Genomic DNA, 26,495 nt, shown 5'->3' on the forward strand with positions numbered 1-26,495 from the left:
AAGAGGATGTTACAATGCGCCCCACAGTCAGGCTGAAGTGGTCCTTCTCTTTGTATTCACGGCATCATGGGTGAGAATCATTTTGACGGCGGGAGGCAGGAGGTAGTGTGGGGGGGCTCTGCGTTGTTGTCATGACACCCGCTGCCGAATAATTGGATGGCTTATCAGGTTACGCCACGAAGCTTAATTGCATTGTTTCGTCCCCCCGACTGGCTGACACACCAGCTCCGCTGCATACTGGAAAGAAAGCTCTCTACTGTTTGCATATCATAAACAGACCTGCAGCGCGTCGACTGAGCCATGTTTGTATTTTAGAATCAGCTGTGAAGTTCAAGGTCAGCAGCAGAGTGTCAAAATGCAGTGCTGTCATTTTGCCTTACCTTTTTCTCACGTGTAGAAATGTTGTTTTTTTTTTTTTCAACATTTTCTCACTTTTTCTGCTCCATCATCGACTGACCGATTGATTCACGTGTGGATGCTTCAGTATCTGCTGATTCAGGGCCGTGGAGTGATATATTTGGAGCTGGGCTGCTGTCCAGGAGGCCTCAGATTCAGAATTGGTTTTCAATAATGACAACCAACAAATAGTTGTTGGAGTTGCTGCACTTTTAGATATTACACTTGGATATAGTCTTCACCCAGTCTTTGCCCTTTATAATTGATTTTCAAGCAAAAAAATCAGTGTAATATATTGTGATTTTGCAGCCAAACCCCTCTGGATCCTTGTGTAGAATTGATCGACCCCTGTATAAATTATATGATGGCAAAGATCGATCTGCTGGACTGTACAGGCTCAAAGAGTTTAGTTTCATGTTGCCAGCATACTGTATACAACTCGCTGATGTGGCCAGATTCCCAGCAAATCTTGAATGGATGCGGCTCTTTGGCGCAGCCGAGAATTTTCCAAGCGAGAGGGAGGACTTGGAGGTATAACATGCCAATTTGAGTCTGGAGTGCACTGAATACAAATCAGCCCGTGAAGGTTTGAGGCCAGAAAACATTTGAGGCTTGTAAAACAACGAGACATCTTTAACTGGAAGAGCAGAGGATTGTCAGATAAGCTATTATTACCCAAATTATCCGCTGACGTTTACAGTATTGGTTTACTTTTCAATAAAGGTGCTTATTTTCTATCTATGCAATCAGTGGGTTTCCAACAGTGTTGTGATATTATGATAACAGCAATTTGTGTATAAACCACAAGCAGTTGTCCTGAACTGTGTAAAAAATGTACAGAATTTGGAAACTGTTATGGTTTGTTACATATTTATGCATAATAAAAGACTTTGTACAAAACTTTCATTGCACCCAGCTGTATCTTTTATTAATAGAAGCCCCTCACAGAAGTGTTTTTGTTTTTGTTTTGTTTTGTTTTATTGATTTTCAGGGATAAACAAATCCAAGCAAAATAATGACATGAAACAAACATAATAAAATACAAATTAAAAAGACCAGCAGGGATAAATGCGGGGATGAAAAGCATAACAGATCTAACAAAGGCAGCACAAATAAAATGATCAAACCGGCTGTGTGAAGCAGTGCAGTGTCACTTTGTGTGTCCACTTGAACAAATATCAGCATGATTAAGAGCTCCCTGAAATCAAAGAAAGTGTGTTTGGGAAAATTTCTTTGACTTATCCTATCCCATGTCCTATTTCTTAACATTGGGAGGTAGGATTTATGACTTGTACTGCAGCCTCCCACCAGTGGGTGATCGAGATGCCCTGGTTTCACTTTTGGAAAGCTGTGATCCTTGTTGACTTCTAATATCGACAGATTGTTGTATGTGCCGAGTTTGTTGAGTTTTCCAGCTAGTTTAGACCTTCAGAAATGTGATTCATTTGCATAAATAATAATCCTTTGCATTAGAATAGGGTTCTCACCAGTTGGTGCTCAGACCCTAATTTAAAATGCATTTGTTCTCTTTTTTAAGTACATTCGGAGGCGGCTTAAGAGAGTTTTATTTATGGTGGTCGTTCACTTATAACAAAAAGTGATTGCCATAATTTCAGAAAGATATTATCTCTGCTGGCCTCTCTCTGTAACACAACCCTGAGTCACTGGAACAGAGGACTAACCTCTGATTCCCAAATTGATAAAATAAAGTGTACGAGGGAGAAATACCTTGCCCTAAATAATTGTTAACAGGGCTAATTGTTATAGAAGTCTGTGTTTTGTTAAACTCAAAGCTTCTTTTGTCACACACAGTTTACAAAGATACAGTTTGGCCTCCAGCACTGCCAGACAATACGGCTGCAATGTGTCTTTTTATAGCAAATCAATTTGATTCCAGAGTTGCTCTAAATTTGATCAGTAATGCGTGTCAACAAATCATCTTCAAATAGATAAAGAAGAATTAAACAACCACAGCTCACTGTGCAGGGAAACAGACCAAATCAAACATTTGAGTTGTGTGAGGTTTTTATTCATCGTGATCCTTCCAGAACATTTCAGTCCAAACATGAAATTTAATCCATGATGTTTTTCCCTCAAACAGTTTTACTGTGGTCGATCCAAAGCAAGGACGTTCTCTTATCGATGATGTGTCTATTCATAACCTGACTGAAAAATGTGCAGGTGCGGGCAACAATATCTCGTCTGTTTTCTCAATCAGAAAAAAAAAATGTCCTAATGAACTTTCATGTCAGGATTTACATATTTATGCACCGTATGATGAAGTTATACCAGCGGACTAACGTCTGCAGCTTGTGAGTAGAAGCTCACTCTGTAACCAAGGAAATTCAATTTCAGGTAGAATTAATATTTGTATAGATGCAGCTGTCACTTGTTAGGCAGATTCATCACACTGCCAAATCTAAAATTAAGAATGAACATAAAAATCACACATCACATTGATAAAAAAAAAAAAAAAAGTGCTTTAAAGAATGAATATTTATGTTGCAGCTGGGATACTGAGCAGAGAAGGTATCAGGCTTCAGATAAGAGCTTATTTCTGTTGAAGTTCAATCTATTCAAATGTGCGTGCTTCTGTGAAATGACATCACTGTCTGTGAGTGTTTGTTTAGTCTGAGGACAGTTTAGAAATCTGAATGATATTTGCATACTTCTATAAAGACGAGGGTGCTGCATCATGGCAGGGTGCCTCCAATCTCCTTATCAGACTGCAGCACCGACAGAGAGGGTTGAAAAATAATAGTTTCACTCTCAGGGTTCAGACATCAGCGATTTTGGGATACAGACTCTTTTAATGATTGCACGTTTTAGAGTACATTTTTTATTCCACATTTATCAACCAGTCCACTTTTATCAGCCTGTGTGGAGGAAATATGGTGATATGGAGCCTCAGCAGCACTCTGCCCTCAAAAACTTGGTCTAATCCTGGAGGACTCGGCTGTCCAGAAAACTCAATGTGACCAACCTGTCTTGAATCAAAGACTCTGTGGAGCAGCCGGCCCGTCTTCAGAAAGGAGATAAAAAAACGAAACTTGCACTTTGATATTTTTCAGAGAACTCACTGGAGACTCAGAAGCTACTCTGTGTTATTTCGTGAGCTGCACTGACAACCACAGCTGCTTGGATAATACATCTGTGTGAAAACAGTTTTAGATTTTAAAAATAAATTGTTATGATCAGTATATACCAGAGTATTTATGTTAGACTCTAAACAGTCAGGAGAGGTAACAGTAACAGATTACAGTTACATTTAATTAGTAATTTCAATACATGAAAGTAATTTCTCTGTGGCAGTGTTAGTATTTTATTAGACATTTGTGTGAAATTCATAGTCAGTTCAAGCGTGTTGTGTTTTGTGAGATCACAGCGACTTTTGACCACCAAAATATACGCAGTTCATCCTTGAGTCCAGATTTTTCTACTATAGTAGAAGAAATTCTCTATAAGTGTTCCTGAGATTTCACATTCTTGAGAGTGGGATGGACGTAAGGTCACACTGACGTGACCTTTGACCGCCAAAATCAAATAACTTCATCCTTGAGTCCAAATAGTCATTTGTCGTTGTCGAGTTTGAAGAAATTCCCTCAAGGCGTTCTTAAGATGTCGTGTTCACAAAAATGGGATGACCAAAAACATAATGTGTGTGGCGACAGCTATCGCTGGCGTGGAGGCACAAAAACATGTTTTTCAAGGTTTTTCAAACATTGGGAATCACAGAGAGAAAAACTTATTGGTCCAGTAGTATTTGAGATCCCATAGAATCACAGAACAACCCTAAATGTATGTGAATTGATTAAGGAGATATAGCAGTTTGGGGGAATTTTACTGTTTTACCGTCTTTCCCAGAGTCAGATACTGATAAATGCTTCAGGGCAGACATTTTTTTATATATTTTGGTGTAGTCTGAAATGATCAAACTGCAATATTAGGCATCTTCCATCATTTTGAAGCATCTGTGGGTTCAAAGTGATCCATAGGCATCCAGGAACTGAGCAAAATAAGCAAGTAAAGTAAGGGGGGCCCACAGTCTCACACTTTGAAAACCTGGACTGACCACAGACGCCGAGTCAATAACAAGAGGCCGTCTGCTTTCTGATCACCTTGCTGATCTCTGGCAGATCTGAGCTCCCTGCAAACAGACTACCTGAATGTCACGTCTGCAAAGTCTACAGCAGCCAGGCAAATATTTTGTGTATGGATTAATTACGATGCAATTTAGAAAATATTCTGTGAGGTGCTGTTATAATGAAACAATAAGAATAGCTGGATGACCATGCATGTTCTCTGTTACGACACTCTGCAGTTAAAAGCAGCACAGTCACTTTTCGGCCCTAGACATTATATTTAGATCAGATAAGAAAGAACAAACAGAACAATAAAGATTATTCCCAATTATTCTCATAACACAAATTACCTTTTGTAGGGTTTATAACTCACCAGAATCTAATTCAGGGATTCTTGTTTAACTTTGGGGTAAAATGTTCATTACTGCTGTCTAATTTGTCCGTGGTGTCCTGGGATCTGCGAATGAGCAGCTCTTTTAGTATTCATAACTGCGTAATTAATTGCTAATTGGCTATTTAACACAATTTTGAAATGGCTAATTAGCTGCTGATAAGGTGTTCCACGCTGCCCTGATGCCTTAATGTTGTGTTGGTCGTGAATGTACCGTTTGATAGTGAGAATCTATTGAGATTGGCTTTTAGAGGTCAGAAACAATGAGGTTCTATACTGCACCTGAGAGAGAAGCATGTGGAGGGCAGTAACCTGCAAGTACGGTGAATGTTTCCCATCGCAGTTAGAGGTGTGACAGCAGAGGTCATTTAGTACATCGCTGTGAACTATCTGATGTTCAGTTTCTGCTATTTATATCATATATTTGCAGTGTAAAAGAGCCACGAAGAAGAGAAATGACAGCGTTTCTAAAATAAATGTGATTTTATGGCACACAGAAGCAGCAGTTTTCAACTTCAACAAACCTTTTATTTCTGAAAAACATAGTAACAGCATACCACATAGCCAGTAACAGGTTGTTGTTTAATGAATTTCAAATGTCAGGCGTTTTTGTCCGTCTATTTCTGCTCCATGACTCAGGTGGAAATACATGAAGTACAGATGGAGAGCAGAGGAGGCTGCTAATATTGCCGCACATGGGAACAGGGGGCCGAATGCTGCAATAATGAAAGCAGACTCCTATGCGAACCCTGTATGTATAAATCTATTTATTTATAGCTGCGGCATGTACTCGGATCTCTGAATCACATCTAAAATCTAACCAAAGCTTATCTCGGCCATAACAACAGCTCATAAATCACCCGAAGAACTAATGGAAAGAAGTCTGCAGCGTTGCACTGTGACAGAGTAAGGGGGGGAAAAAAAGATGGAGGGTGTACAATATTAACTATTAATCCCTGGGACGCTGTAATCACTTTCTATTTTAAGATGAGCCGTATTCTTAGATACTTCTCTGTAATTACTTTTTGATTAGGAACATTCTGGTTTAAAGGCCAGGTGAAATGGTTTATTGAATTTTTTCTGCAGCAGAATGTCTTGTCTCATAACTTCTGATTCATTGTGGATAAATGCAGCACTTGTTAATGAGATAACTGAACACCTTTTAGTTATTAACAGAGCTTTAATTCTTAATGTGCATACTTTTAATATTTATATAGTATTAGTATTATGTTAATATTAGTATAGTGATGTATTTTATTTACCTTATCTCAATTCTATTTAAATGTCTTATCGTATTTCATCTCTGTTTGACTACTGTTATTGTGACAAGTTCCCTTACTGCTGAGCTGATCTGTTGTTTTCATCTTGCACATTTAATTGTTGCCCCTTGAATCTATGTATGACTAATAAAACATAAACTTGTTTCATTACTGAGTAAACTGCACAGATACAGTAGCATCTTAGCATATGAATATACAGTAATCTCTTTTTAAAGCTCTTGAGCTCTTGAACTTGTCATTATGACACTTTTCTCACATTACACAGATACAAGTATGTCACTTCACACTTTATATTACTCTTTATTACTGCCATACTTATACTATACTTACTGGTGGAGCATATATATGGCAGAGCTGCAATGATTAGTCTATTAATTGATCCAAAGGAAATTAAGCAGCAGCTATTCTTATAATCTAGGAATTGTTTTAGTCATTAGCTGGTGTTGGCTTCTTAAAAGTGACAGACAAAATGATGAATTGATAAATTGTGAAAATAATCGCCAGATTAATTAATTCTCCACCTGCTTACTCAATACAGAATATGTTTACATCTCAGCATACAGTAAATATTCATTACCCTCTTGTCTGTTTACATCTCTACACATCACAGTATATGTATTTATTTATCAGTTGTTTACCCTTTACTGTACATTTGTCATCACAATATACCCTGTTTATATGCATCCTGCCTGGAATCTGTTCTTATTATGTATATGCAGTACATTCTGCATATTACTATTACAGTTTGTACATTTCACTCTCACTCAGCTGGCTGGCTCAACTGGAACTGCATTTGTTTCTTATAGTATTTGTCAGAACAATTGTACTGAGCAGTGGAAACAGTTTTAGTGTCTGTTTTGATACACACTGTTCAATAAGCCTTCCTCCCCCTCTCTATACGTTCATTAAAAACATTGTCCTTTATTGAGTACAATACAACTAACCTATCAAACTTTTTTCTTCACATGTACATATTTTTATTGTCAAACTCTCTCAATTTAACATACAGAAAACAGTTAATCTTGCTGTTCACTCAGACAATGCAGTCAATTCAGCTGTCTTCCTCAAAGGAGCTCGCTCCCCCACATGATACATCACACCCACTCCTGCACCTCACTGGGCTGTTTACAAACTGATCATAACACATTGTCCTGTGTAGGAATAAAAAAAATGTTGAGGGAGCTGTGAGGGACATGAAGGTTTTCTGTTGGCTGATGGCTGATGATCGCACTGCTGTCTTATATTATAACTGTCTTATATTATAACTGGGTTGTGTTCCACTTTTGTGATTTCACTTTTGTGATATCACAAAGAGGACGGGGAGCTTGAGAGCTAAGACTTTCATCAAAAACAACTGCTTCACTGTTATTATTGTGTACATGACAGTGAAAGAATTTGAACTCGGACTTAATCTTTGGTAGTCTGACCAGTTTCATTCCCACTCTCATGGATTTTCTCTGAGCCTTGTCCTGCTCAAATCACCGAGAGCATCTTGTCATGCTGACTCGAGAGCTTCAACAAGACATGATCTCTTCAAAATCCCTGCCCGTTATCCCTTAGATCACTCTGCAATCCCGATCATGTCAAGCGGTTTTCTCTCTGGCCTAGGATCTATCCGAATTACGACTATGAATCTGACCCCAGGAAGGACATAATATGAAAAATAAACCATAGCATGGACTTTCTCGAAAAAGCATGAAACGCGAATAGAAGGAGGCCTGGAAGACGAAGAAGAAGAAGTGCGAGGGGAGATTTCTTTAAGATATGTTTTGGTTTTGGTGGCCTGGTAGCTCAGGTGGTAGAGCGTATCTCTCTGCATTTCCTATCATACCTTCAGCTGTCCTGTTCATAAACACATAAGAGCCTCAGAAAAGTTATGTTGTGGTTTTATTATTTGGGATTTTAGTTGTGCTTATTTGTGCACCATAAGGTTTATACTTGAGATTAACTGTGTTTTCTTAAGGCTGATAAATTCCACAGATCAATCTGCATAAAATGCAGCCATGTAGAGGTGTTGTGACAAAATGCTAACGTTGCGCACAAAAAACTGTACACATCATGATTAAGTATCATTTCTCATTCGCTCCGTGCATTTTATACCTCAAACTGAAGGGAGTGAATTTACAGCAACTGTAACTAAATCATTAACTGATTAATTTGTATCCTTTGGAAAGTGTTACCTGCGTTAAAACACTTCTTGTGATGCGACTTGGCGAGCGTTTTGTGCATGAAGTGCAGTTTTCTGTTACTGTAAGTCCTGGCCAGCATTTAATGCACAAAATGCAGTCAGTTGACGAGCAGTTTGTGTGTGAAAGTGCATTTTGTGCACAGTGGAAGTGATTTATGCATTTCAGTGAAAGACACTCCATTACATTAGCTGCAACTTAGCAATAGGACATTCAAAAGAGGGTTTATTTTACACTTTAGGAAATACAATTTTCAGGAAATGTACAAGATCTACTGAATGATAAAAGAGGGCGTCCTCCTGTTCTAAAAGCAGGTAAAATAGAAGAAAACATTAACAGCTTCACAGTACTGCAATCATGTTTATTTCTCCATTTTTGGCATCTAACTCAGAATGCACATCAAATGCTATTCTACAGGCAAATGACCTGCATGCAACTTTATTTAGTAAATGAATGAAATATGTACAGACATGTTTGTTATGTATGAAACATGAAAAAATACAATGTCATCCAGAAAATGGTATTTAAATTTCAATTATTAGAAGAAAAAAAAAATTAAGACATGTTGTTGTGTCGGCTCTTACAAATGGATTTTGGGTACATGTACTTGCTTTCTCACCTTATTAATAATCTGTCTGCAGCACTCAGATATACATTTGTGTTCAGACAATATATTAACACTGTTTGCAGTGGAGAAATGTTAATTTATTTAAAGCTGTGTTGCCTACAGTATAGCAGGTGAACGTGGTGTCTAATAATCGCACATGCCAATATCAAAAATACACTGCGTATTTAAAGTCATGAAGACAGGCCTCCCAGAGATGATACATTGTGTGTTTTGTATTGCAATAACATACCAAGCACCTGGCAAAGACATCAATGTTAACTGCACCATGGGTTAACATTAATTTATGTTCTATCAAACCTGTAGGAGGAGGTTTCTGTTAGCTAACGTGTGTGTCTGTGTGTGTACGGGGGTGTGTATCTTCAGTGTTTTCCTACAAATACTGTGTGCATGCATGTGTGCCTTTTGCAAGACAGTCTTGTCCGACCTTAGTCACTGATGACGACCTGCAGAAACTGTACATTTCCTCAGCTTTTTATCCTCATCAGTGAGAAAGGTGGAAAATGCATTACTGGTAGGAGAGAGAGAGAATTTAACTTCGGCTTCCTTCCTCTCAAACTTCAATGATGTTGATAGACGGCACAGACGGATGAAACTGCAACAGACAAGAGAAGTAAACATTACAATCACAATTTTATTTTATTTTATCTTCATAGCCAGACCTATCTACACAGCACTGTGCCAATGCAGGAGAAAGGTCTGGCTCCACACACTATCATTCTGCTATAGGGGAAAACAAATCCCCTCTGTCTACATCCAGTAGGTTTCCATTAAAATGTTTTTAACCATCCATTGCCTGTAACTGCTTATAATTGACAGTTCTTGGGGGGGTTAGAGCCTATCCCAGCTGACATTGGGTGAGAGATGGTGTAAACCCTGGACAAGTCACCAGTTCATCACAGGGCTGACACATAGAGACAAACCACCACTCACGGCCAATTTAGAGTTATCAGTTAACCTATTATGCTGCATGTCTTGACTGTGGGGGGGAAGCCAGAGTACCCAGAGAGAACAACCCCATGAATCCATGCGGACAACATGCAGAGTCCACACAGAGTCCACACAGAAAGGTCTTGTCTCTACTGCAAACTCGATACGATATGATATACTTTATTGTCCATAGGGAAATTTGTTTTGGACTCAAATGCTGCACACAATATGCCTCCAACGTAGTAAATAAATTGCACATAATCAACATTGCACATTACAAGATATTGCGCATACAAATACATAACACATATTGCACATACCCTGTGGTAAAAAGCCCAGCCCCAGCCCTCAAGCCAGCTAAGGGATTCAAACTCAGTACCTTCTTGCTGTGAGGCGACAGTGCTCACCACTGCACTGCTGTGCCACCGTTTTTAATCAAATTCACAAAAATGTGGCTGATCTGACTCAGTATATCCACTCTCTCTTTTGCTTGCTTGAAAGTGAACCAAGTGTGCTGTTGACTGATAATACAGAGTTTCTTAAGTCCTCATCAGAACCTCTCTGACGGAAACCTCACATCAACACCCGACCACCTAACAAGGACTGGACAGAGAGATAAGCCCAACACAAAGACAAATCCTGCAACGATTTCTCCTCAGCTAATTTAAACAAGAGAACTCAATATGTCCTTATGTTAAATCCTGTAGCCAGAGGTCAACACTCTCAACACAAATAGCCTTGATAATCAATTACTGAGCTGTGACTGCATACATCTGTCCACTGCTTCCCTTTTAACTTTTAAAGGTATTTCTCTCTTATATATTTCTCAAGGCACAGACTTATCATTTATTTTCATTTAACAGTGACCAGGATTTCAACCTTTAAACCAACTCTGTATTATTAGAGCACATGCAATATATTTTTCTGTAACAGACATTCATTAGACATTCATTAGACATTCAAGTGTTTTGTGGTGGAGGAATGCATCCTTGGAGATTCCTGTGATTACATCTCTAGAATAGATACCAGTGCTTTACTGAATTCAAAATGATTTTTCCCCAGTAGAATATTATTTAATGAGGAGGGTTGTATTTTAGACTTATTTTCAACAATATATACAATAACCCTTCTCTGAAAAGGAGAAAACGAATCCCTATACAGTATATAATGTCAAACTTAACCAATAAGCTTTATGGTCACGATGTGTTCCTTCAACAATGGTGTCTATGTAAAGATTTAGATTTAGTAAAGAATTAAACGTAGCATTAAATAAATCTACTGTAATGAAGTCTAGAATAGATCTTTGTTACTTTAAATTGGATAAATCTTCTGAGAAATATTTAAATAGAACAGAAAATTTATGGTTAATCTTTTATTTGATTTACTTTATTTACCAGTTAATCGCTGGCAGTTAGTTATTGTGCTTTTCCTTTGCTGTTTTTTTCCCCTTTTTGCCTCCACAGTTGCTTTTTGTTAATCTGTTTTAAATAAGAATGTGTAAAAAACAGTAAACAAGCACAGGACCTAGATGTGATGGCCAGACATACAGACACCATCACCAGGTAATATATGAGATATTGATTAAGCATCATCTCACAATAAATCCATCATTAATTGTGGCATGTAGGAACTGTTTTGTTTTCCACCCTGGACGTACCTGTATTCTATAAAACTACAGTAATCGTGTTAATATCCAGTGTAACCATGTTTGCAGTTGTGAAGTGCCAAAGAGGTGGCGGGCACTTTATGGCAGTTGGCTGAGCACACAGATTAAATTACATTAATGTTATTATTCATTGGGGGGAAAGTGTTACTGCAGCGAGGTGCAGGAGAAAAAGCAAAACATCTCCTGTAAACATCAGACACGTGAAACACATCAGCATCAGACTTTCTACAGAAGACATTTGGACAGATGCACAGGTGTTAGTAATAACATGAATGATGGCTGAGTTTCAGGGTCTTGACGTTGTCGATGCTGCCTCACTGTCACACTTTACATGCACACTAATTTTCCACTATTATTGAGTTTATTACAATATTCCAAATTTGCCGTTTGGATATTCTGAATTTGACCTTATTTCAAATGTAGCATTTATCGATTAAGACGTTGGATATTATTATTATATTTATGACACATGGTACAAACTAGCCACCAGTTTGCAGGACAGGGGTACAGATGCATGCTCTAAAGAAAAGCCAGTATTTCAGGTCGGGTGGAGAAATGCACCTATGGATATAATACAGTCCTCCGTTGAATGTACGTCATAACATTAATCAGAGTACGCACAGCTGCATGTAAATGGAAATATTCATTTTCATTAGCCATGTAAACAGCTGTTGTGGAAATTGGAAGCACTCAGGACACAAACTAATACAAAAACACTGATGGGTGTTTTTTAAACGTACAAGTACAGCGCACAATATGGAGACAGACGTCACACAGAATCCTGAGGTGAACGGAGTGTCTCTGTGAGTGTTTTATGGCTTTTCAGCACGACAGTAAACCAAGACTTCCGAGTACAGTCAGGACGCTAATTCTAGCAAGTGTCAGAGGTTAACACCAATATATCCATCTAGGACACAAGAGGACACAGCAGGCGGCAACGAAAATAAGATGTCTTCTTTCCAGCTGCCTCTTAAAGGAGAAATCTGTAATTCATTCACTGTAATAAATCACAAAATGACAGCATGCTTGAAATACATGCTTCTCTGACAACAAGTCTACAGCCAGCTTGCTCTCCTTTTGAAATTTCCTATTCCAATCTTGTGTTTGCCCATTTCACATTTATTAGAGTTCAACTTGATGCCAAATTCCTGGCGAATAAGTAAGTGTCAATTTATGAATCATAAGAAATCCTTAATAATCTTTTAAAAGGAGCGGGTGTTTATAATAGTTTAAGCATTATGTTAACAGAGTCTGGCAGGGAAAAGGCAGGCAGCCACTGAACGCAAAGTCCAGAGTGTGTATTTTCGGAGCAGTGGCCTTTTATTTTCAGGATAACAGACCTAGCTTTACAGTCACAAATACTTACAATAATAAACAGCAGATCAACTTGCAACGTAGGACTCATCAACGCTTGTTATAATCAATTGATAATCTTGCGCTCATGTTGCACTCCTGCAGTGTTCCTGCAGCCTGCTTCCTAACGTTTGTGGAGGAGGGAGCAGGGAGAAACAACTCGCTTCAACCATAGATTGTATATTAAATAGCATTTTTATACAAGCAGTTGTCACATATTGCTTATTTAAACAAATGCACATGGCCTATTATCAGGAGAAAACTCAGTCTTCTCTGAGATTGTTTTTAACTGACCCAGTTGACTGTCACAAATATGAAGTTTGTACACATCGTCAATGTCACGCTGTCATTGCTTACTGGGACACCTGAACAGAACACTGTAAATGTTAGAGTAACACCTGTGCATTTCCCACAATGACAAGTGAAATATCTTGTCAGGATGGTACAACACAGTAATTTATGTAGACAATGACACTGCATGTACAGAGAGACACTTGTTTGTGTCCATATATAGTACTGCTTCTTCAAAGGTGTCAGGGACACATGGATGAGACTGGTGTGCACCGTTTCAGTATGCAGGAAATTCATTCACGCAAAAATACCAGGGTGATTGCGGCGTGGGCCCGCATTCCTTCAGAGGAGTCCTGCTCACCTTGCTCCTCAGCAGCCCTCCGCTGTGGTGCTCCGGCGTGCTCCTCTCGGATGACGGCTTGGCCTTCTCCTTATTGTTGCTGGAGTCGTTGTCCTTGATGATGTCATACTGCCGGCAGAACAGGGCAATAACAGCTGCCAGCAGGTGAGAGATGGACACACACACAGAGGAGGATAGGAATTCAGTCATGAGGCAGCTACTGTCACTCACAGACATGTCACCACTTCCCCTAACTGAGCACGTTGAAAGGCCATGTGGATAATGGAATTCTGCTCCCAGGGGAGGGTGATGGCTGTGCCTTTATCTCAGAGCTTGGAAGACGGTACAGTGATTCTCCACGGAGTTTGACTCCTTGCATTTTTCAATCTGCCAGATGTAGTTCTGCTGAACTGTACGCTCACAATTAACTTCCTTGCTTCACTGAACGTCTGTGAGAATGCTGTCATTAAATATTCAGAAACTGATACACAGTCCTGGTAATGACAGCTGGGGAGCTGTGAGTAACATAGTGTAATTCATTTAATTAGCAAATTATTATTCATGCTTCACGTAAGTGCTCTGCAATATTGCAGCTACATGTCATTGACTCTGTAGCAATCAGATATTCACGCACATTTACACTGGCTTGTTTAATGGGTAAATCGCAGTGGCATTTGTGTAAATAGAGGAGTGATTTGTCTTAATTTAAATGGTTTACATTTACATTTTACATTTTAATAGGTTGCTGTGAAGTTATTGTGCATGGACGAGCTTCAGTGAACGCGCTCATGATTTTGGTGAACAATGAACTGAACGTATATGTTTTTAACTAATGAAAGTCAATGCGCTGTGTTTTACAGCACCTGGCATGCTTACTGCAACTCATTTTTTTCACTTTCTGCATAATATGACACATTGTTTAGTGGGAAAACATATACTTGTTTATTTCTTGGCTTCTAAAAGTAACTGTGAGTCTATAGCACTAAGCAGTAATCAATTTAGTTTGGAAAGTGTGCAGTAGCAGTGAATGGGGACTGGGGGCTCAGCACAGCTCATTTAAACCTATATAATGTAACATTTCTGTATTAAAATGCCTAAGAACAAGTAGACCCATGTTATTTATTTTATTTAGTTGCATACATTATCCCAACTACTTCCAACAATGGTCAAATCCAGAAAAAGGTAATTGGGTGTTTCTTAGTAGCTGACAGTTGTTTTAACATCTGTGAAAACACAGGATACATTAGACAGATCAGAGAGTGAGGAAGGAATTTTGGAAAACTGACATGAACATGATTGTTGTTGTTTAACACTTCCCATGATCCCATGCTACAGACGTCACTATCCTGCATCTTTTGTTATTGTTTAAATGTGTGAGAGACATAAACGTGAAATAGTTCATTTACTGGGACTCTTAGTTTAAAATTCAAAATTGTAAGCTTGAATGTGACTTAGTTCATTTTAATCTCTGTGCAGTCAAGTTTGAGCTAGCTCTTGTTAAGTGTGAACTTGAACAACACGCAGAACACCTGAGTTGCTGGTCGACTGCTGCCTCAACTGGTTAGATTGTTTGTTACTGTGACTTCTGCGTTTTTAAAGGTTAGTTCACATTCACTGAAGTCACACAAGAACGCAAACAAACAAACAGATCGAGGCAGCGGCAGACCAGCAACTCCCGGGTTCTGCAAAATAAAATGACTGATTTCACTAGTGGAGTTTGTTTGGTTTCAAGAGAGCGATATCTGGCTTACATAACAGCAGTTTGCCGTCAGAAAAGGCTGTCTGATGGCAAAGTAAAGTGGTGAAAATTGATTTCGATTTCTTTGAAGTGGACCTTTTTTTAAGTGGCTAAAGTATGTTTTGCTGCTGACCCTGTCCACAGCAATTTGTTGCTTAGTTTTGGTGCTGGTGCCCCTCCCTGGTTCTCCTAACTGGGGGTGTATCAACCAGCATCTACTGTAGTTAATAGGCCTTACACTGACTATGGATAAGTACCCCATACACCCCTACATCAAGTAACCTGAACCTTCCCTTTAAACTGGCTGCAAATGAACAGTCCATTATGGATATGCCACGTGGGGTGTTTTTATTCTTTCACTCCCACTCCTCACAGCCTCCGTGTTACTTTGGTTTCTCTCATTAGTATTATTTAACATCTCACTCTGGGGCTCGGGGGCGGGAAACCCTACTCCTGGCAGCCTGTCAGATATGCCACTTGTCATTGTGCCTCAACACTTCATTAATCTGTTCACTTCCTCAAAGGAGTAGGAAATCATACCGCGATGGAGAGCTCAGACTCAGAGAATGCTCAGGAAAGCGTGATGTTGGCTTGACATCGCTGTTTGTGAAAAAGCCTAAAAGGGACGGGATGTTCAGAGTTGTTGCAGTTATTTCTCAGCGTGTGTTACTTTAGCTTTTTGGACTCTAACTTCCACCTAATAGGGATCCTATTGGGCTTCGCTAGATCACTATCCGTTTCTTTATTAGTGTCTTATTGATTGGTGTGTCAATATATTGATGTGGCTACAAGTTTATCTGCTGTGAAACCTCTCTCAGATGTGCACCATTAGTCTCCATCATTGAGGCTGACAATACATGTTAAGATTTTGTAGATCCTCTGGAAAAGTCCAATTATCTTTAAGCTTATTAAGCAGGATTTTAGTGCCATTTCGCTATTGATAACCACTGATCAATAACATCTGATGGCACCAGATTTATAGATATTAGACTTTACTTGATCTACTATTGGCCCATTAATAACCTTTAAAGGATCAAAGTCACATGTGTTACTGTGTCATCCTGGAGGACCAGGTGCTTTTGGGTGTTATAGAGACAGAACCACCACTATCACAGGTCAAACATTAACCAGGTGCTCAAACTAGAGTGCTGTTGACATTTTGACCAAAAAAAAAAAAAGTTGTTTTGCTTCCTCTTTATGGTATCACTGTCAAAAGACAGGTAGTGCTTATATTTCTTCCAGACAACAGCAGCTTGTAGATTTGCTCCTCATGTGCTCACCTTCCTATGCACTAAACCTCTCAGTTTACAGCAGACTAGTTGTAACATTTGTACAAATGGCAAATGTAGGAAAGTAAAAAGTAGATTACTGGCTCAAAAATATACTCCAGTACAGAGGTTCAGTTTAAAAAAAGGGACATGAAAAGTGTTTTTAGGAAGGTTCATTAAATTGAAACATGTCACAAGCAAGACACACATTTTGGTTTCAATTTTGCCAAATTGTGATAGCTGCATTGAAATGTATAATACTGTCTTTTTCCCTAAAATAAAAAAAAGGAAAAAACACAATAAAAAGAAAAATACCTCCCTCATGTGAAATAACCAAACCAGGCAAGAAAATACTGTGTTCAAATAGAATGGTATTGATTCTAGTAAAAAACTGATTGAGCAAATAGATTTTCTGTGACTTTAATTCTGACTTAAATATTAATATCCACACACACTACATAATTAAGCACACACAGTTTACAAACCTACCTGCCCACATGACCAAGACCACCACAATTATGATCATCTCTCCTGTCTGTAGGTGTCGAGACTTGTCCAGGCCCTGCACAGTGGGGTCATCTAGGAGAGAGGACAAACAGGACAGTTGCTGTACTGTAAATACAAATACTTCCAAACACCAAGTAATGCAAATTTAATCAAAATCACAGTATGGCCAAGTGCAATATCAAAATCACAGAAGCTGCAAAAGGAAGAATGTGTGAAAAAAACAGCATTATAGAGAAGCACTGCAGTGCTGCAGAGATGCCCTGACCTAAATATCTTGCTGTCCAGATGTAAGAAAATACGTTTCTCTGGTACAGACCCCAACAAAACAATTTTTTGCAGTGACTATAAAAAAATGTGATTCATAAATGATTATTCTCACTAATGGTGAATCATATCACATATCGCAAAATCTGTCAAAAATAATCGCAATATGCATTTTTTTTCATATTGTGTACAACATCACAATCATGCGTCTCAGTGAAGGCTGAACATTATCAGTGCAGACTAGTAAAAATGGACACTTTTTTACCTGTCATGGCTGTTATTTCATTTAACAAAACCTGTAGTAGTCAGAAAATGTGGTGGGCATTACCACATCAGTCCTGTAGCATTAATCCTCCTTTAAGTGGATTGACTATGGGCCTATTTCCACTCTCCAAACTATCTCTTTACCCGCATGGATGGAACTCTTCCAGGACACCACTCTTCCCAATTGCCTCTTTTAGTGAATCAAGTTGTCAAGAAACTGGCCCCGAATGCCAGGCTGTCAACCCTCTTCACGTGATGGCTATTAGAGAGTGGGGTCAATTATACTGCCACAAACATTTTTTTCAGTCTTGGTAGTTGTGTGTACGGGTGTGTGAGTGGAGAGGGTGTACATCACTGTGGACATTTAAAATGACCACAAATCACAGAAAATTGCTTGATACTACTTTATCACAATGCAATAAAACTTGTTGTATACTTTGGCTATGTGTACACTCTGGAAGTCAATAAAAAAAAATGAAAGAGACTGTGTTCACATCACGCAAATTTGCATGTGCTTGTTTTCAAAATTGTTCTCATTTTAACAATGGGTCATGCTAACTTGGCGCACGCTAACTCACCACTTCTCTTCTGAGATTCAAGAATCCTAAACTCTAGCAAAGCAGTGTATTTCAGGTCAGGTGGTGCAAGCCTCACATAGCTTTATAAATATACTGGTGGTATGAAACTCCCTTTTTCTGTTTCCTTTGGACAATGGTGTTTTAAACATAGGTACAACACTTGTTTCTGCATGTCGGTTAGGCTGGCCTCAACATCTGTCAGCGCTCCGTTGACGCAGTGACGCATCAACCAGTCATATGTTTTTGTTTTGCTACTTCTGCTTACTGTGTCTCCACCATTCCTGTGCCATGTAAACAAAAGAAGGAAAGCTTATTCTTGCCATTAGCCAGTTTCCAGTTTTGTTTAACGCAACCATTTTTTCTTATTGTGACATTAAGAAAAACTGCAGCTTGATTATCCATGTTCGCTGACTCTAACCACAATCACTTTCACTGGCAACTCTGTGATTATGTTGCTGGCCACAATTGGCTGTTTTGTGGCTACGTTGCTGGTAGTTTGAACATGCGGTTACAGTGTTAGTCGCTCGATATCACTTCACAGACGGTGTGAAGAGGAAAAATAATTCCAATAACCAACTCTAATGAACAGACAGCCTATCCATGACATGTAAGTGAACCTAATCTAAGAGGGTCTTCAGATCTGTTTTCAGTCTGCAGTTTGTTTGCTTTGTTCCGATTCATGGACTAATTCAATACAATTGTTGCATTTGCCCCTTGCTACTTCACACAGTGTTTATATGGCAGCATTCAATAGTGCTTCAAAAGTTGTAAACAAACACCGGTCCGTAAATAAGCTGTTTTCTTATTGGTCAGAAATATTACGAGGAAGATTTGGCTCAAAACACTTCCTCTTTTTTGTTCTTCATTATGGAGCACCAGCAGTATCCAGCTGTCCATGTACGTGTGTGTTTTGGAGTATAATGGAGTATAACTGAGCCCCAAGATTCACCTACACCTTCCCATTGCACAGTGAGCTCTCGTGTTGATATCAGGCTGCACATTATACTTAAATGCCAGATCAGGACTCAGGTCAGTGCCCTTGCGAGCTGCTCTCCAGTTTATTAATCCCACATCCCCTCTATCCCCCAGCCCACTCAATAATATAGTTTTTCTTTCTGTCTCTACACAGAGAAACTGCTGGTAGTAGTGTTAGGGTGATGACAGAGCATCAAAGGCTTTTCAGTAATGAATTTATCTCTGAGGCTTTTGTATTCTGCAAGACTTTCCAGCTGAACTTCTTGTTCTTGTTTGCAGTTTTCTAGTTTAACTTTTGTAAGGTGGAAAAGTGCTTTGATACATGCACACTGTGCAGCATGCAGATACAGAATACATGAATGTATGTTTTCATATTAGATGCAATAGGCTTCATACAACAGAGTGAATGAACAGAATTTCAGATGACCTGAATAACATATCTCGCTGCTGTTTCATACATATTTCATGCGATATGCTGTGTGAGGATCTGCTGGTGGAGAATGAGCGGATTGTGGTGCCTCTGGTGCACCAAAGAGTTTGTGTTGAGATAATTAGTCGACCTTCCTTCTGCTCACCCCAAATCCCATGATGTTGTTTGTGGCTGTGAACTGTGTCGGGAAACTGTGTAACAACACACCAGGGGTGCTGTACAAGTGTCACAAAGATGCATCATGTGATTTATTCTTGGACTATCTTGTCTCCTTGATACTGGGCTATTGGGTTTTTTAGGGTTACATTTCACATTTAAAACGTTCAACGTTCAACATGCTGCTGAAATGAACCGAACTGAATCTGAGAAAATGTGTGAAAATGTGAAGAATTAAGCACAAATTTAAGATATTAAATTTTACACGTTAAACCTTGGATATGTTTTCATTTACATTTTCTAAGTTTGACGAGTCACTTCTTCACTTTAAGCAAAGAAATTACAGCTGTGGATGCCACTTGTGCACCAGTTTGTACAAAGATAGCACAAGGCTACTCTCTTGGACGAATAAAATTCTGTGAGGGGTTAGGAAATGAAATTCACTGCTATCCTTTAACAAAACAGCAATAAATTATCACAATTGAAAAACTGTATTTTGGTATCAGTTTTGCTTGAAAAATGTTTTGATTATTAATTGATCAGTATTTTATTAAACTTTCAATTAATTAATACTGTAATTGTATCAGTTCTAATATTACAACTTACCAAATACTAGCAAATTAGCATGAGGTGAGGAGATGGAGCGGGGCGTCCACGAATCAGGCCACTAAATGGGCTCCTCCTGTCTGCAAGTCAAAGTGTCCTTGAGCAAGAGACTGAACCCCAAATTATTCCTGATAGCAGTAACACTGATGAGTGAATATGTGTGTGAAGCGCTTTAAGTGGTCAATAGTCTAGAAAAGCTTTATAAAATGCAGGCCATTTAGCAGGCTATTAAAATATATCTACATAAAACATTAAAGAAAGTCTGGATTATTTGCAGTGGGGTTGTATGAGGTACTTATTCATAGTCAGCGATCTGCTTACAGTCCTTTTTTTTTTCTCTCTTCTGACAGAATCACCATTATATAAGCCAAATATCTCTCTCGCTCAATCAGACTGCATTGGCAAAATCAGTCATTTTACCTTGCAGAACATGAGAGCTGCTGGTCTGCCACTGCCTTGATCTCATAGTTTGTTTGTTAGTGTTACTGGTGAAGCTGAACGAACCTCTTAAGACACAGTGGTCACACAATAAAACAAACAAACTAACCAATTGACTCTGCGAGGTAGAATGACTGATTTTGCCAGTGAAATCTGATTGTTTTGGACAGAGCGATATTTGGCTTATTTAACAGCAGTTTCCTTGCTAAAACATGCTCTGCTGCTGACCCTGTCCACAGCAGTACATTGCTTTGCTTCCCACAGAGGTACTCCAGCTGCTTCTACAAACTGGGGGTGTATCGACTGCTTCATGCTTCATACCTCACACAGCCCCGCTTCAGAAAACCCCAGACTATCCCTTTAACAGAAGCTGGAAAGTTGTGAAATTGTGTACCAGGTGAAGTCAAAAGAATATTCTGCACGTAGCACACAGTGTGTAGCGTACCTGTGTCTCAGTGGTGTTAATGGGAGAGTCTAGGTGTAGCTTCTGACTCAGCAAACACAGCTTGGCATCTCTTTGAAGTATCACACAGTAATTGTGTCTAAGGGGACCTCCTACCTAGTTAGGTTTGACTGCTCAAGGCATTCATCCTTTGAAATATTCTCTTTCTGCTCTCCTGTGTGAGGCAGCTTGACAGCTTAGTGGCAGCAGGTAGCATTTTTAGCAGTTTCTTGGCTTTTGTTTGGGAATGATTTATATAACATTTGGTGATTTTTTTTTTTTTGTAGTGACTGTGACACCTCTATTCCTGCTATGAAATACAACATGTTAATTGCCCCTCTTTCCTTACAGTTCTCTAATAAATTTTATAGTGTGTATCTAAAGTCCCTTCATTATGCTGGGATTATACCTCTGTGAAATTAATTCCATTTGAGCTCTTAGGAAATATATTTACTTTACAAATGTACAAACATAGACATTGTTGAAATTAATGGAATACTAATACAATCTTAAAGTCATTACCCTGCTCCTCTGACCACAGTACAACATACCTCACCCTTGAAGGGCAGGCAAAACACATAAATATAAATACTCTGATTAAAAGCTTTCCATGGAACTAATGGAATTGAAATAGAAAGGCGTATTGATCCTGGGGGAAAAAATCCACAGTAGCCTATTTAAATTCAAATTCTCCAGCAACACGTGCTGTGTATCTTGCCAGGAGAGGCTTTGTATGAAATAGATGGATTCTGAATCTGGCCCAGCCGTATACAGACAGTGGCGTACTATATGCACTAATATGCAATCACATTATCAAAGAGAATTGCTTTGAGCAAAAAAAATAAAAGCATTATTGATTCATGGGGTATCATATCTCTGGCTCTTGGGGATGCTCGGTCTATACCGCAAATCAATTTAGTTTCAATAGGAGGCACTTGGCTGTGACAAAGGATCGCTGAAATGTCTCTGATACTGGAGCCAGCTGGATGAAAAAGGCTTTTAAGGAACAATGGTGAGCGGCAAGATCCCAAACAAAAACTATCACATTAAATTAAGGTGCATTAGGTTTTATGAGGAATACATACTGTATGTTGCTATTTTAGGAGGAAACTTTGTAAACAACCTTTCTGAGTAGCTAAAAGCTCGTTAAGGGGCAGAACTTTAATTTACAAAAAACAAGGGGAATTTATTTTCAGGGGTTGTGGGAATACAATTTGTGGCTTAAAGAAGTGTGTCAAAGGAGTGCAAGAGAAGAGGCTAGTTTTTTTTATATTGATAAATTCTTTTACAAAATTTTTTGACAGTTAACATCCCGTTGGCTAATGTTAGCCTTATTAGCTAGTTGATGCCACGTACGTAACTTCCATATGGAAGAGGAGCATTTTGCCCAGCTGATTTTGTTGACTTGCTCACATTTTATTGGTTTGGTCTTTTATGATTGTTTTTTGCGTCTACTATCAGTAAGTTGGTTACATAGTTAAATGGTTTCCTTTTTTTTTTGTCTGTTTTCATGATTGGTGTTTTATTTTGAAAAGTAACAGATTCTCTATGCGGTTCCTGTGTCTGACTTCCCGCCCACTCCATCTGCTGTGTGTAGCTTGACGTGGCTTCTGTGAAAAATACAATCAGTGCATATTCAGAGCTGTTTCACTGGAGCTGGAATCGCAAGCATCGACACGAACAGCTGTGATCAGGATCGGCTGCCGCACCACACCTGAAACGCCACACAGCCGTGCCAAGTGGAATCACGCAATAGCGTAGCTGCCCAATCTAACTATAAAAGAAGGAATCTCTGTGTGTCTGTATGTATGTCCTTCTCACATCTCACAAATTATTCTTTAGATCAACTTTACACTTGGCAGATGTATTGCTGAGGACCCGAGGGAGTGCAGTGTTGAACTTGGGTCAATTTGACCAGTTGATGGCGCTATACAGCAGCAACAAACTTCACATTTTGGTCATATACTGCATACATGTTTTTATCCCGCTCAAGACTCACCTGAATCAGGTCATAATGAAGATGTCAATTAGGATGTGTGACCTCAGGTAGTATCTTTTAAATACCTTTAATTTTGTGTTGCAGTTAGTTTTTTATGTTGTTTTAATGATTGCATCAGTGTTGTAACGTTCATCACACAGGCAGAGCATTAGATTACTGTGACTGTCTCTGTATTCATTAAGCTTGATCTGAAACTGAGATACAAATATCCCAGTATTCATATCTTATTTATTAAGGGAGTATTAGTCACAGTTATTGTGTGTATTTTTCCCACTCTGTCCACAATAGATTTGCCAACAACATTAGAGTGAAAATATACAATATGCAACAGAGCTAAACACGAAAAGATAAGCCGAGCAATAAACTTGACAAGAGCTGGAAAAACTTGATGTGATTGGACTTAGTAACTGGGGCATGAGAAGTCAGCAGTGCTGGTATTAGATTTATGAAAAGCTGACACTGATTGCTTCTACACTTACAAAAACAAAGTCCCACAAATGAAGCTCATCCCTCGAATGGGCTGTTTTTCTGACCCACTTGGATGACTCAGGGGGGCTACAAATCCTGATTAATGTTGCATTGTGAATCTTCTCCAAGAGTCTTGAAAAAGTAGTACATATGGCGCTGGCCGTAGGTCTTTTAATGCTCAGCACTTTGTTCAAATATTGATGATCTTTAGCTTTGTAAAATCCATTGCTTTTACCTTCAAAAATAAGTACAGAGAATCATTTCCTGAGTGTTCGATGTAAAGCAACAGGAAAGGAGTGTAATGCCAGTGATTGTATTAGCTTAATGGAGAGCACAGAGGCTCTTATGTTGAACTTGAGCCTGAATTCATTTCTTTCTCTTTCGCCAAACTTGCCAGCTTAACTAATGGTACCAAACCTGAGTCAGCGAAAGAGAAACATTTATGAGTCACTTGCATCAGCACTTCTTCTTAAATTCACAACCTCAACCAGACCGTAAGATAACAGAGGAAAAAATGTTTGTGACACGCCTGGGTCCAGACCAATGTCAAATGTATTTGGCTCATCCCATAATCATTGCTGAACTAATGCAGATTAGCGAAAAGACTTTCTTAAGAAGTTTAGACTCTTCCCAAAATGCTTACAATAGAAAGAAAATAGCTCTTCACACTCTTTCCTCATCTGTGCTGTAAGGAATTGAGAGCCACTGAACTTATTCTCTATTGGTCACGGTCTTCATATTTCCTACAGCCCATGAGCCCGAGCCCAGACACTGAATCCAAAGTGCTTTAGAGTATGTGTCAGAATCCTGATTAGGCACCAGGACTGATATAGAGTTGCATAAATTCAGAGGAGCTTGCCTGCAGCCACGCTTGAAGAGTCTGTCAATAATGAATTGGTGTCTAGGAGAAAATAAACCTGCATGAAGCACGTAGAGCCCCCCTCACTGGGACACGGTGAGAGGGTGCTTCAGGTTGCTCGAACTTGTGTCGGCGCTAGCCTTTACTGTACCTCATTTTCAATGTCAGGGTGCTTAAAAGCATTCAACAGCCAGAAGAGGCTTTAGTAGGAAAAGCATCTATAATGGGTTGTTTCTGTCTGTGCCTTGGGAAAAAGGCCTGTGGCTGTACTGTGGACTGTAAAATTAAAAGCAAAGCATTATGTTATGTAACAGAGTGTGCTTAAACATTGTGAAAATGTGCTGCAGAGACCTGATCAACTACATTTTGACAAACTTTATAGCACCTTGTTGACTTGAAGAGACTCTGAACTAACTAACACAATGCCTGGAAATTAAATGATATATAATTTAATAGATCCCACGAAGACACCAAAACATTCAATGAATTTATCCTACTAACAAGTATTGCCTGTGTATTCAAGGCCTGATAAAGTGTATATGGCTCTGTATCATTAAATTACATTATCATTCAAAAATACATTACAGAGAGGCATATCACTGTGCTGGGTCAAATAAAAGTGAACATTTATTATATTCTTTGCTGCATCTGCTTTGCTAGTTTGAACACACTGGCCATGTTCTGCTAATGAAGGCATGTATCACCTAGTGATGCCTTATGTTTTTGCGTTTTCAAAGTCTACCTTCAGTTATGTTTTAATCAATGTAACATGCTCTGCAAGAACTGATAAATTGTGTTTGATGTTTTTTTTTTTCCCAAAATAATTTCAAATATCTTGATAAAATGGCTTATATGCAGAGTGGCCTCATTATTTGTAACGGTTGTATAATAATTTAATAATTACACCTCAAATTACCTACCATATTTCACAAAACACAGAACGGGCGCTGTGATAAAATCAGTGCCAAAAGGTTGTTTTTTTATTTTTTCAAGAACTGTTTTCTGCTGTCAGACAACTGAACAAGTATGAAATTTGATTGTAACTCATTTGTTGAACAGCAGTCAACAGCTGCGCTGTAAGAGAGGCTATATTTATGTTTAAAATGAGTCATGATGACAGTTAGAACCAAAAAAAAGGTTGTCATATTCAAGCACAGCCACAAAGCATCTGTTACGTGATTGAAACAAGCAGCAAATGTGGAGGCTGTTTATGCCTGTAACATGCCGAAAGTGGGAAAAACAATGCTACACTAACTACATTATTAATGTAGCTTCTGAAACATTGATGTGATGCATAGCATCATATAATGTCAGTAAATGTGAGTAGAATACAGACTTTACTTATTCCGTGCAAATAAGCCAAATGAAACAGAGATGTGTGTGCAAATAGGGTTTTAGTTTTGTTAACAGTTTTTTAAAATTATTTCCCAGACAAGGAGTTGTATATTGTATACATGGCTACACAAACAGTACTTGTAAGCAGGATAGGTTGATTGTTGGTTCAAGTGTTTTTAAAGGACTTGATTATGATGATGAAAACATAATGCCAGCCTTGTACTTATATAAAGGTTTAACTGTATTTGAGGAAACACAAGCCCGTACTCTTTGAATCACACTCTGTTATTGTCCCTGGACACAGATAGAAACACCTTTTTTCAATTGAGCTTTGCCATATAATTATTAATATCTATATATCAGAGCAGCTTACCTTGATTGGAGCTGTTGGATGGGAAGCGGTCTGACTTTTTGAGGGTGCGAAAATGGACCTTCTTGCTGGCTTGGCTTTCTCCATAGAGGCCAATTGACTGGACCTGGATAATGTAGTCTGTCTCCTCCTCCAGGTCCCAAAGAACACAAGATCGGCTGGTGGTGTTGACTTCCCGAATGAAGCGCTGCATGTGTCCTTCCTGCCTCTAGGGATGGGAACAGGGTTAGAGAACAACGCAGTGGATTAATCTTTTAC

At 38.9% G+C, this 26,495-nt stretch overlaps 1 protein-coding gene across 1 annotated transcript in view; it reads right to left on the reverse strand.

The window, feature by feature from the left end:
* Positions 1-8,527: 8,527 nt before the first annotated feature.
* fndc4a (fibronectin type III domain containing 4a) overlaps positions 8,528-26,495 on the reverse strand; it is a 34,380-nt gene continuing 16,412 nt past the window's right edge. The window contains exons 3-6 of the mRNA XM_084738070.1: positions 26,241-26,445; positions 17,036-17,125; positions 13,562-13,695; positions 8,528-9,555 (exon numbers count right to left, since the gene is read on the reverse strand). Of these exons, the coding sequence (XP_084594196.1) occupies positions 9,514-9,555; positions 13,562-13,695; positions 17,036-17,125; positions 26,241-26,445 (471 nt within the window). The 3' untranslated portion in view covers positions 8,528-9,513. The remainder of the gene's footprint in view (positions 9,556-13,561; positions 13,696-17,035; positions 17,126-26,240; positions 26,446-26,495) is intronic.

This window comes from Lutjanus erythropterus, chromosome 15 (genome assembly GCF_056507025.1).
Source record: "Lutjanus erythropterus isolate fLutEry1 chromosome 15, fLutEry1.hap2, whole genome shotgun sequence".
Classification (NCBI taxonomy): domain Eukaryota; kingdom Metazoa; phylum Chordata; class Actinopteri; order Lutjaniformes; family Lutjanidae; genus Lutjanus; species Lutjanus erythropterus.